The 11,749-nt window shown below is 37.9% G+C and overlaps 3 protein-coding genes across 7 annotated transcripts; 2 read left to right on the top strand and 1 right to left on the bottom strand.

The window, feature by feature from the left end:
• Positions 1 to 2,091: 2,091 nt before the first annotated feature.
• Positions 2,092 to 3,369, top strand: LOC143346428 (adipokinetic prohormone type 2). The gene is made up of 3 exons (XM_076774504.1): positions 2,092 to 2,616; positions 2,786 to 2,993; positions 3,063 to 3,369. Coding segments are annotated over exons 1-3 (255 nt in total). The 5' UTR covers positions 2,092 to 2,614; the 3' UTR covers positions 3,108 to 3,369.
• A 2,832-nt stretch (positions 3,370 to 6,201) lies between these two features.
• Positions 6,202 to 9,257, top strand: LOC143346697 (stAR-related lipid transfer protein 7, mitochondrial). 4 transcript variants are annotated; one of them, XM_076775054.1, is made up of 7 exons: positions 6,202 to 6,467; positions 6,883 to 7,187; positions 7,290 to 7,444; positions 7,525 to 7,793; positions 7,876 to 8,003; positions 8,227 to 8,366; positions 8,462 to 9,257. In XM_076775054.1, exons 2-7 carry the CDS (start codon positions 7,072 to 7,074, stop codon positions 8,794 to 8,796), a joined length of 1,143 nt encoding a protein of 380 aa, XP_076631169.1. In that variant the 5' UTR covers positions 6,202 to 6,467; positions 6,883 to 7,071; the 3' UTR covers positions 8,797 to 9,257. The 4 variants fall into 4 exon arrangements, with proteins under 4 accessions (XP_076631169.1, XP_076631168.1, XP_076631166.1 ...); XM_076775053.1 differs by lacking the exon at positions 6,202 to 6,467 and having other exon boundaries at positions 6,476 to 7,187; positions 8,462 to 8,755; positions 8,847 to 9,257; XM_076775051.1 differs by lacking the exon at positions 6,202 to 6,467 and having other exon boundaries at positions 6,476 to 7,187.
• A 113-nt stretch (positions 9,258 to 9,370) lies between these two features.
• Positions 9,371 to 11,231, bottom strand: LOC143346698 (DNA-directed primase/polymerase protein). Of its 2 annotated transcripts, XM_076775056.1 has the most exons (5): positions 11,070 to 11,147; positions 10,839 to 10,933; positions 9,945 to 10,735; positions 9,611 to 9,859; positions 9,371 to 9,531 (listed from the first exon to the last, which is right to left on the bottom strand). In XM_076775056.1, exons 1-4 carry the CDS (start codon positions 11,077 to 11,079, stop codon positions 9,649 to 9,651), a joined length of 1,107 nt encoding a protein of 368 aa, XP_076631171.1. In that variant the 5' UTR covers positions 11,080 to 11,147; the 3' UTR covers positions 9,371 to 9,531; positions 9,611 to 9,648. The 2 variants fall into 2 exon arrangements, with proteins under 2 accessions (XP_076631171.1, XP_076631170.1); XM_076775055.1 differs by having other exon boundaries at positions 10,839 to 11,231.
• Between the last annotated feature and the right edge of the window lie 518 nt (positions 11,232 to 11,749).

The following is an 11,749-nucleotide window of genomic DNA, read 5'->3' on the forward strand; positions in this document are numbered from 1 at the left end:
GTAGGATTTCATGGGTATGTCTATTGACAAAAAATGATTGTAATTGACCCTCGCAACCAAAAATAATTTTTCCAGAACGATTTGAAATTTTTTTTTTTCCGTCGAAAAATTTGTCCACCTATTCGAATTTTTTTCTCGAAAGTGAGTAGGATTTCGAGGGCACGTCTAATGACCAAAAATGATTGTAATCGACCCCTACAACCAAAAATAATTTTTCCAGCACGATTTGAAATTATCCTTTTTTGTCGAAAAATTTAGGCACCTTCTTGAATTTTTTTCTTGAAAACGTGTAGGATTTCGGGAATATGTGTAATGACCAAAAGTGATTGTAATCGACTCTTGCAACCGAAAATAATTTTTTCAGAACGATTTGAAATTATCCTTTTTTGTCGAAAAATTTAGGCACCTTCTTGAATTTTTTTCTTGAAAACGTGTAGGATTTCGGGAATATGTGTAATGACCAAAAATGATTGTAATCGACTCCTGCAACCAAAAATAATATTTCCAGCACGATTTGAAATTATCCTTTTTTGTCGAAAAATTTAGGCACCTTCTTGAATTTTTTTCTTGAAAACGTGTAGGATTTCGGGAATATGTGTAATGACCAAAAGTGATTGTAATCGACTCCTGCAACCGAAAATAATTTTTTCAGAACGATTTGAAATTTTTCTTTTTTGTAGAAAAATTTAGGCACCTATAATAATTAGATTTTCGGTAAGGAATTTTTTTCTCGAAAGTGAGTAGGATTTCGAGGGCACGTCTAATGACCAAAAATGATTGTAATCGACCCCTACAACCAAAAATAATTTTGCCAGCACGATTTGAAATTATCCTTTTTTGTCGAAAAATTTAGGCACCTTCTTGAATTTTTTTCTTGAAAACGTGTAGGATTTCGGGAATATGTGTAATGACCAAAAGTGATTGTAATCGACTCCTGCAACCGAAAATAATTTTTTCAGAACGATTTGAAATTTTTCTTTTTTGTAGAAAAATTTAGGCACCTATAATAATTAGATTTTCGGTAAGGAATTTTTTTCTCGAAAGTGAGTAGGATTTCGAGGGCACGTCTAATGACCAAAAATGATTGTAATTGACCCCTACAATCGAAAATAATTTTTTCAGAACGATTTGAAATTTTTCTTTTTTGTAGAAAAATTTAGGCACCGATAATAATTAGATTTTCGGTAAGGAATTTTTTTCTCGAAAGTGAGTAGGATTTCGAGGGCACGTCTAATGACCAAAAATGATTGTAATCGACCCCTACAACCGAAAATAATTTTTCCAGCACGATTTGAAATTATCCTTTTTTGTCGAAAAATTTAGGCACCTTCTTGAATTTTTTTCTTGAAAACGTGTAGGATTTCGGGAATATGTGTAATGACCAAAAATGATTGTAATTGACCCTCGCAACCAAAAATAATTTTTCCAGCACGATTTGAAATTATCCTTTTTTGTCGAAAAATTTAGGCACCTTCTTGAATTTTTTTCTTGAAAACGTGTAGGATTTCGGGAATATGTATAATGACCAAAAATGATTGTAATCGACTCCTGCAACCGAAAATAATTTTTTCAGAACGATTTGAAATTTTTCTTTTTTGTAGAAAAATTTAGGCATCTATAATAATTAGATTTTCGGTAAGGAATTTTTTTCTCGAAAGTGAGTAGGATTTCGAGGGCACGTCTAATGACCAAAAATGATTGTAATCGACTCCTGCAACCGAAAATAATTTTTCCAGCACGATTTGAAATTATCCTTTTTTGTCGAAAAATTTAGGCACCTTCTTGAATTTTTTTCTTGAAAACGTGTAGGATTTCGGGAATATGTGTAATGACCAAAAATGATTGTAATCGACTCCTGCAACCGAAAATAATTTTTTCAGAACGATTTGAAATTTTTCTTTTTTGTAGAAAAATTTGGGCACTTATAATAATTAGATTTTCGGTAAGGAATTTTTTTTCTCGAAAGTGAGTAGGATTTCGAGGGCATGTCTAATGACCAAAAATGTTTGTAATCGACCCCTACAACCGAAATTAATTTTTTCAGAACGATTTGAAATTTTTTAATTTAATTACTTTTTAACAAAGTCTCAGCCAAGAAATTGATATTCTTGATTTTCGTCTTATTTTATTCTCCAGAATCTCGCATTAAAATTTTTCCCAGAGGTGGCCAAACACCCTGTATGTGATTTGGGGTGCCAGCTATTGCATCTCACTCGCACTTATCCTCTTTCCTTATCTCCATTGAATTTTGAGAAGTAACCATGCCCACATAAGCGACTGCGACTGGCTCCAAGCTTGGTCACTTATGTGGACACTATTGTATTTATTAGAGCTGCTAGATGGAAATAGTGTTGTACGGGGGTGTCGACTGTAATTTTGAGAAAAACGCGTTCTCCGTTCCGTCGGATCGCCCTGCTCGAAGAATGCTCCGCGACGCCGGCGCGTCGCTCCAGTTTTCGACCGGAAGAACTTGAAGAACGGCCAGCAAAACTATAAAAGCATCCAGGGCGTCGTTCGTTTCATTCAAACGCGTTCATCCCGGAGAACGCGAACGATCGTGATCGTCCTCTGGCGAGAAAATTATCATTGTAATCTTCTTTAAGCGTGCATCGATATGTAAGTACTCTCTTTGCGCCCGTCGACGTAGTCGATCTTCCGCGTCGCGATCGACGCCGAGACCTTGAGTGGAATCGCGTTTCCAGAGCATTTACGATCAACCGCATAAAACGATACGTCGCGTCACGAGATGAAATTCCAGCTAACTCGCAACGATTGTTGGTTTTAGGTATCGAAAGTTTCGACGTTGCTCTCTCGCGATAATCATCCTGTTATGCTTGATCTTCGACTCTGGAACGGAAGCTCAGCTGAACTTCTCCACCGGCTGGGGAAAGAGAAGCCAGAGGGTAGGATTCGCCGAATCGGGTAGCCTCGAGTGCGTACCCCGTGGCAGACCGTCGCTGGAACAGCTGCTGAACGTTTACAATTTCATTCAGGTATCCCCTGGATCGCTATCGTCCGTCAATTGTCACGATAAATCCCCGAGTAACGTACTAATATTGCAGACGGAAGCGCAAAAGATGCTGGACTGTCGGAAGCTGAACGAGTGAACTCTGGAAGCTCGGGCGGGTTCAACGGAAGCATCGAAGACACTGGACTATCCGGGCTACTTTGTTCGAAGAATTTTCTAACGTCTGTTAACGCAACCTGTTCGAAAACACCGGACGAGAGTGGAGGAATTTCGAGTCATTTCCGTCTGGCTCCACGTCCGGGTGTAGCGAGCACAGGTTGCTTAGAAAGATTTTCGAACGGTCGTAGCTTGTAAAATTAGCGATACGAACGATAATACAAACAATGAGTAGTAAAAAAAAAAACGAATTGATTTCCTATCGTTACTCTTTCTGCGTTCGCTGCTTCGACCGTCGATCTTAACTTTTTATCAACCATCGTAACTTTTGATTGAGCGCGACTTAACGATCCTGCGAACGTATATATTCCCCCGAATTCTAGCGACGAAGTTCGTATTAACTTAGCCGCGAACGCAGGTAGGTCAACGCGGAATTTTCCATCATTTTCTTTTCCGTGGATCTTTCCTATAACGCGCGCTGTATTTGGACGGGAAACGCCTCGAAAATGTGGAGATCCACGTGGATTCTGTGCGTTCTGACGGTCCTCGTGGACGCTGGTCCTCAGGGCAATGGTTTAGTCTCGCGACAGACCTCGGATATGCCGGCGAACTCTTCTCCCGTGCCGATTTGGCAATACTGGAAAACCGACGAGTTCGTCTGCAAGACGCAGGGCTATTTCGCGGACCAAAAGAAGTGCAAGTATTTCTACAAATGCACCGCGTTCTTGCTCGGCCATCCGCTTCGGTTCGTTTATCAATGCGACGGCGATCTCGTCTACTCGATCGAGGAGAACAATTGCGTGAGGCCCGAAGAGAGCGGACGCGTCGAGTGTGGCGGAGTTGTCGATCAATCGGAGGAACAATCCACAGTATCGGATCTAGGTAGTCGTAAGTAATTAGCTTTGGACCCTGATAAGTATAGCACAACTGTTTAATATGGTCGATAAGGTGAGATCCGAGGAGATAAATTTGCCGTGACGGAAAGTGTCGAGTCTGTCGACGCGATAGTGAAGAGATATAAAATTTTTAGGTGAACCGAATTCGAACGAAACGGAACCCCCCAACGACGACGTAGACCTTCTACGAAACGGCGAAGACGAGCTCGATGGTCCACGAATTGTCGAGAGAATAGAGAAATTTTTATTAGGCGAAGAAAATCCTTCGACTACCGAACGAACAACCGAAGAAAGTACATCTGTTGACGAAACTACTGTACCTACAACCGTCGAAGAAAACGTGGAAATTTCAACCTTGGAAGAAAATTCTACAACCGAAGAAAGTACAACTGTCGATGAAACAATTGTACCTTCGACAACCATCGAAGATACAATTGTACCTTCGACAACGATAATTCCTTCAGAAAATGAACAATTTAGCGAAGAGTTTTTCGAATCAACGACCGAGGAAATTACCGAAGAAGAAGAAGAAACCGAAACGACGATGGCAACTGACGCCACCACGTTATCAATGTCTTACGAGACCGATACCACCTCAGTCGAACAAACGACCAAGGTCTCCAAAACTCCCACATCGACCGAACCGGAATACTTTGACGAATACGAGGATTCAGAGTGCACCGACGAAGGTTTCTTCGGCGTTACCGACGATTGTTCGATATTTTACAGATGCGTCCTCTTCGACCGTATATTCGTCAAATACGACTTCAAATGTCCCCGCGGCACTATTTGGGACGACCATTTAAAAACCTGTAATTTCCGAGCCGCGATCAGACAAATAACGTGCAAAGATAAGCGCAATCCTTCAATCGCTACGGAATTTCCGGCCGTTGAATCTGACGTTACCTATATCGTCGGTAACTTAACATCAAATCGAATAGCCGTCGTATGTCCGACCGCTTTTCGTCAGCATCCGAAATATTGTAACGTGTTTTATCAATGCACTACCACCGATAATTTGGAAGTGAATTTTCTGCCACTATTGTGTCCAGAAAACACGGTTTTCGACGAGAAGAGCGTGCAGTGCACGAGAAACGAGACAGGCAGACGAAACGGTTGCATTAATTTCGAACGTGCGGAAACACCGAATTCCATCGAAATGGTAAAGGAAATCTTCCTTCTAATTAATTTAACTTTATCCCAAGCGAACGGTACAATTGCCCACTTAAAAGCGCTGTGGCGTCGCCTCACATGCTCGCCACCAGAGGGGTCGCGCTCTCACAAGCGCTCGACCGACTCCTCGGTTGTAATATACAAGATGACACCGTATTGTGATATTGAAGGTGTTCGACCACACCTGGGAAAAATTTTAACGGGGGGTTCTAGAGGCCAAAATAAGACGAAAATCAAGAATACTAATTTGTTGATGAAGGCTTCGTTAAAAAGTTATTAACGTTTAAAGTTCCGTCCGTACTGAATTTTTTTCTCGAAAATGCGCAAGATTTTGGGGGTATGTCTATTCACAAAAAATAATTGTAATTGACCCCTGCAACCGAAAATAATTTTTCCAAAACGATTTGAAATTTTTTAATTTAATTGTTAATAACTTTTTAACGAAGCCTCCATCAACAAATTGGTATTCTTGATTTTCGTCTTATTTTGGCCTCTAGAATCCCTCATTAAAATTTTTCCCTGCGGTATATACACTCGACCGACTTCCCAATATCCCAATCGTCTAAGGGCCTGCTAGGAAGTTTTACTGATGAGTCCTGGACAAAACCGTGACCCCCTCCTTTCCACACCGCAGCGAAGCAGCGCCACAGCGCATTTAGACGCGCTTTGATTTTTCAATGAAAAAGAAACTCCCTTAACGAACTTACCCACTGATTTTTTTCCAGTTGCACGTCTCAAGTATGAAATTGTGTCCTGAAGAGGGTCGATTCCCGTACGGTGATAATTGCACCAGCCATTATTTTAATTGCAAACGCGACGCACGTGGATCACTTATGGGATATTTGTTCGAATGTCCACCCGGACAGGTGTATTCGCCGACTCTAAAGCGTTGCATGCTTCGTCCATTATCTCCAATTTGTGCTGATAACCAAACGGAACTTGAATTGGGTAGAAACCTGCGGATACCGTTGGAAATTTAACGAGAGAAACTATGTTTGCGAGAATCCGTTTCCGTAAAATGGCGGCGATTTTCGTACGTTTCGATATCGAATACGAGTTCCGGTGTATTGAAATTTATTTAAGCAATCGATACATCGAAATTTCCAAGATGTATCGACTAAATTTATTTAAATATTTCGGTATACCACTAGAATAATAATGCGTCGTCGTTATTGCGTGTTAAGTTAATGCGTGTTTAATGAAAACAATATATCGAAACATCGAGTCTAATTCATTGAACGCACGTGTATCGAAGGCAGAGCATCGACTGCAAGGTATCGATATTTACGAGCATGTATTACGGCTACCGAATTTCGGATACGCTTACATTCATCTTTCCGTTGTAATAACGAGATCATTTATTAAATAATTTATAATCACTTTAATAAAAATGCAAATACTTTAACGAAACGTTTCTTAAGATAAGGAAGAGTGACGTTTTTTTGGAATAATTTATAATCTTAATTAGCTAAACCTAACCTATAAAACGATTTCTCGATATCATCGTTATTTGAGATTTTGTAAAGCTACGTTATTTTGTGCTTATACCACCAGTGATATAAACTATCGAAACGCTGAGAAACGAAAGAGACACTAATGATGTATACGGTGCAATCGTCTGGCATGTTGTTAAAGCGATTTAGTGCGAATTACGTTCAAAACAGTACTAGATTAGCTTCTTTTCGGCAGTGCGAACGTTATGGAAAATTTCACGAATGTCGTAAGCGAATAAGCCACTGGTTAAAAGATCAAGGCGAGCAAGTGGCCGAAGCTTGCACCAAACAGTTTGAATTTATCATTGCACAGCGTATAAGAAGAAGCTTACAAATATTTCATTTATATACTCGAATATGGGACGAAGTAGCGCTGAAGGAGTTTATGAAATCCTGGAGGAATCGTGCGTTAAGAAACAGTAGGCATTTTTTAATGAGTAGTATAGGCATTACTATGTATAATTGGGATCACGAACGAATAACCAAGGATGAATTGAACGGGTAAGGATAGTAGCTCTTCCATAGCGGTTCTTTATCTTATCATATTCTAATTACTTGTTTATTATTTATTATCTACCGTCATCTAATAGAAGTTTTTGTTAGCTACAAGAAAGAAATCGAAGGGATTTACAGGTTAAGAGATTCTACGGTTGTGTGTGCAAAGTGCCAACTAAGAATGGTTATAGATGTCCAACAACCTGGTATAAAGTATTGTACGTGTACTGATAATAAATTTAATGCCACTTCCAATCAAGATTGTACGTATCAAATTGTTAACAAGCATTTTCTAAACATCGATAAAAGTATTTGCAACAGCCACTGTTTCCTTTAATTTTAGCAGAGGGATGGAGGCCATATATAGAGCGAGAAGATATGCTAATATGGAGAAGAGAAGAACCAAATTCTGGAGGGTTATTCGCGTACAAAGTATACGGTTCGTTTGCAGAAGTTTCAGCAGAGGACTTTTTACAAGCACAAATAGATGTCGACTATAGGAAAGAATGGGACCCAACCGCTCGCGAATTACGAGTCATAGATACCGATCCTGCATCGCAATCGTCCGCTGATAGTCATTCCGATGTTATATACTGGGAAACAATATGGCCTGTAGGCAATAATTGCCAGTTATTAATAATATTAATTACACAGCCGACCCTCAAAATTGTAATATTTCGCATTACGTTTGTAGAAACTATTTGCAAATAGAGACTACGTGTACCAACGGGATTGGGTAGTGGACAAAGAGAGACGGTTAATAATTATCATCAGTAAAGTAACTGATCATCCCGCCGCGCCGTCTAAACCAGGGATATACAGGTATTGCGAACATTCGATAGAATATTTTACAACTTCGAACGGCGTAGATGTCACGTAGGAAAATGCGATATCGTTAAGTTGGTCGATCGATCTTTTCTAGTTTCGTATTTCATTATGGAATCACCTAGTTCAATAAGTATTTGGGCAGCCAGAATTAAATATGAAAGTAGGAGAGTCTAAGATTCTCCTTTTCAATAAATAATCTGAAGTGTGTACATAACAGAGTCACAACGTATTGGTCGTACATGGTGATAAGGCCTTACACAGAATTCCAACAGCCAGGCATTGAGTTCGGGTTGACTTACTTCGACGATCCTGGTGTAAATATTCCATCTGCGGTTACCGCGTGGGTCGCAATGACAGGTATATACATTGTTCCGCGTAAAAGAACACGATTGAAAAGTAATTTTTCACTGATTGCAAAGTTTACAACTTGTACTTACGTTCTTACACCCTAGGATTACCAAACTTTTTAATTCGTATGAGGGAAGCGTCGAGGAATTATCAGAATTACAAAATTGCGAAACAGAGTTTAGACGCGTCCGATACTAATTACGTTCCCTTGATAAACGAAGATATTTTCGAAGATAAAGTTCTACACGGTAATATGCAAAATTCGGAAAGAAGCGAAATACTCAATGGTAAAAACATGGAGGACTACAGTAAAATAGAACATACTGAAGTACCACAGTTCAAGGAAGATCTGGAAGAAGATGAGGAAGATAGTACAAATTCGTCTAAGGAAGGCAGAGGTTTACTAGATTATTTCTATCTTGCGAAATTATTTGCATGACCATTGCAGTTCATAGTATTTGGAATAAAGGAATTGGTTTTTGCCGATAGAGTGATTTTGATGCGATCCTGTGTGGGCAGAACAGTGAGTCGACAAGTACAAATGCGATATTAATAATATTGGGCACTTTTATGTACGTCGGTACATTCAATCGCGTTACGTCTATATGAACACGCATGAAACGATTATGTATTCTATTTAAAACAGCAAACATGAGACTGATACCTTCATGGTCAATTTTACCTACATTATTTCGAGTTGTCGAAATAATTGTCACGAGTTAACTAGAAGCACATTATTAATTTTGAATCGGAGGAAATTGTAAGGTAATTTGAACTCGTGCAGCGAGATATTTTGCTATATCCTAAAAATACTGAAATTGTACAAAATAAAATATTCTGTTGCATCCGTGTATATTCAATTGTAGTTTAAATACAAATAGATGTATAAAACATGAAAAACTGGTTTACTATACGTGTGCGCTTATGAATTTACTACTTACACATACACAAAGTATCCTTTTTATTTAGCTGATAAATAATACATAAACAATCTGTGTAATATGATAAATTTTTATATCGATATACTATATAACATTTATAACAGTGAGCATAATATTGCAAAATGTTCGTGCACTGATCTAAACATAGCTAGGTGTCATTCATTATTTTAAAGTTATATACTTTGTACAATGATGTCGAATGATATTATAGATAGAAAACAATATTGGTGTACCTGAAATCATGCATTTATTAGAAATTTACTCCCATCTGTGTGTTCCTAATCTAAACAACTGTGTCTATGTTATTTCTACCTTAATAAAAAATTTTGACACAAAGTGTGTTTCCTGCACTATACATCCTCTGTTAAAGTAGCACATCTTATAAACGTGTCCCCTTCCTCGTCAATATCGAAACAAACTTCTTCTGGTAATTGTTTTGGTTCAGACTTAAAACCAAAACAATCTTCGTCGTGACATTTCTGATATACCGTTTTACTAGTTAAATTTACAATCAAAGAAACATTGTTGCTCTTATGACATCTACCAATATTTTCGCAATATCTATAGATTAAAACACAAATGTTACACACTTGGTTATGTATTTAAATAAAGGTATTTAACAAGTGTATTTAACAAAAACAAATACCTGTATCCGTATGTTTCATACATTAAAACTTGTGCTAAAGAAAAATATTTACATAGACGTATTTTCCCAGGATGTATTAGGTCGCTAATATATTTATCTAGTACCAAATATTTTGAACTACAATTATCGTGATTAGAGTAATTGTACTGTTGTGCTACTCTTTTGAAAGACTTTGCTTCTATGGTGCCATTTTGAAAATATTCAAATAATATTATACCTTTCATGGAGGTAAAATAAGATATCAACGAATCCAAAAATATATTTAACTCTTTGTCATTGTACACAGTAGAATGAACGTATTTACAATCTTTGGAAACTATCAAATTAGACTGCTTTCCCCACTTAGTGGATTTATATATTCTGAAGTGTCTGTTTTTGGTATAAACACTAGTATCGATGAATAATTTTTTCTCTTTTTTAGTTTCAACGAATAACTGTTGAAGTTCTGTTTTATCGAAAGAGCTTAATACATCATGCTGCTCTTCCTTAGACGAAATATAATTAAAAATATCTTTGCATATAGATTTTACCAATCTACCAACGTGATAATTGTTTTTAAATGCTACATTTTTTGTATTAAATATGATATGCCTACTAAACTTTTCAGAAGTACTTGAATCCAAATTCAGTACATTAGTTACATTGGACGGTAGACCCCAAAGTTTAAGCAAATACGCATTGAATATATCAATTGTCGTATTTGTCATACAAGGGCCATCGCTTTCCGGATTTAATTCGACCGAGAATTCTAAATCCAGATATAACCGACAAGGTGAATTCTCTGGAATTACCTGATTCAAAGTTTCTTAGACATTATTACGCTGTTTATCGTTAGATATGACAATTTTAAAAGTACAAAATTTGCTGGAATAATGCGTGGTGAAAAAGACGTACCTCGTAAGAACATCTTTCTTCCGCTGGTCGATGCTCGTAATGCCACCAATACATTTCGGGATGAGCTACCACGAATTTACGTTTTCCATTCTCCCCTTGATAAACGAAAGTACACAGCATATTAAAATCGCTACTTTCCTTGAAAGCTATGGCAAGGGCTTCCGCTTGTTTGTAAAATTCCATCCAAAAATTTGGTGGTCCTAGAATGTGCGATGGCATTTTTCGGGATACTTGTATCCATGATGGTTTCCCGAATGGCTTGTTTCTCTTGATTGCTTGTTGCCCGTAGAAAGTGTTTGCGTTAATATCGCTCATGCCGTAACATTCGTAGTAAACAATGGTGAAAGGACGCGGTTCTTATTTTGGCGCCAACGGTAGCTTCGTTTCGCGGCAAAATACGTACACGAACTTACTAATTCTTAACGAAACGAAACCCTATGCAACATTTTGGAACGCTTTGTTAGACTTCCACTTTGAATTATTACTACTCGTTTTTGTACTTGTAGTATTTAGAAGAGAAATTATTTGTAATGTTTAATAACGTATTGTAATATATACTATTAATATAGGGTGTTTAGCCACCCCTGGGAAAAATTTTAATGGGGGATTCTAGAGGCCAAAATAAGACGAAAATCAAGAATACCAAAATAAATTCAAACATTTCAAATCGTTCTGGAAAAATTGTTTTCGATTGTGGGAGCCGATTACAATCATTTTTAGTCATTACACATGCCCTCGAAATCCTACGCACTTTCGAGAAAAAAATTCCTTACCGAAAATCTTACTAGCCTAAATTTTTCGACAAAATTGAAAAGTTTCAAATCATTCTAAAAAAATTATTTTCAGTTGCGGAGGTCAATTACAAGCATTTTTGGTGAATAGACATACCCCCGAAATCCTACCCACTTTCG

The sequence above is a fragment of the Colletes latitarsis genome, chromosome 10, assembly GCF_051014445.1.
Source record: "Colletes latitarsis isolate SP2378_abdomen chromosome 10, iyColLati1, whole genome shotgun sequence".
NCBI classification, from domain to species: Eukaryota; Metazoa; Arthropoda; class Insecta; order Hymenoptera; family Colletidae; genus Colletes; species Colletes latitarsis.

Excerpts from the sequence above, each read along its gene's own strand:
- LOC143346698 (XM_076775055.1), bottom strand. The coding sequence starts at position 11,153 with ATGAGCGATATTAACGCAAACACTTTCTACGGGCAACAAGCAATCAAG. Across the intron at positions 10,736-10,838 it reads AAGAAAGATGTTCTTACGAG|GTAATTCCAGAGAATTCACC; the intron begins GTACGTCTTTTT and ends ACTTTGAATCAG. Across the intron at positions 9,860-9,944 it reads TATGAAACATACGGATACAG|ATATTGCGAAAATATTGGTA; the intron begins GTATTTGTTTTT and ends TTTAATCTATAG.
- LOC143346697 (XM_076775051.1), top strand. The coding sequence starts at position 6,790 with ATGATGTATACGGTGCAATCGTCTGGCATGTTGTTAAAGCGATTTAGT. Across the intron at positions 7,445-7,524 it reads TGCCACTTCCAATCAAGATT|CAGAGGGATGGAGGCCATAT; the intron begins GTACGTATCAAA and ends CTTTAATTTTAG. Across the intron at positions 7,794-7,875 it reads ACTGGGAAACAATATGGCCT|AAACTATTTGCAAATAGAGA; the intron begins GTAGGCAATAAT and ends TTACGTTTGTAG.
- LOC143346428 (XM_076774504.1), top strand. Across the intron at positions 2,994-3,062 it reads ACGTTTACAATTTCATTCAG|ACGGAAGCGCAAAAGATGCT; the intron begins GTATCCCCTGGA and ends CTAATATTGCAG.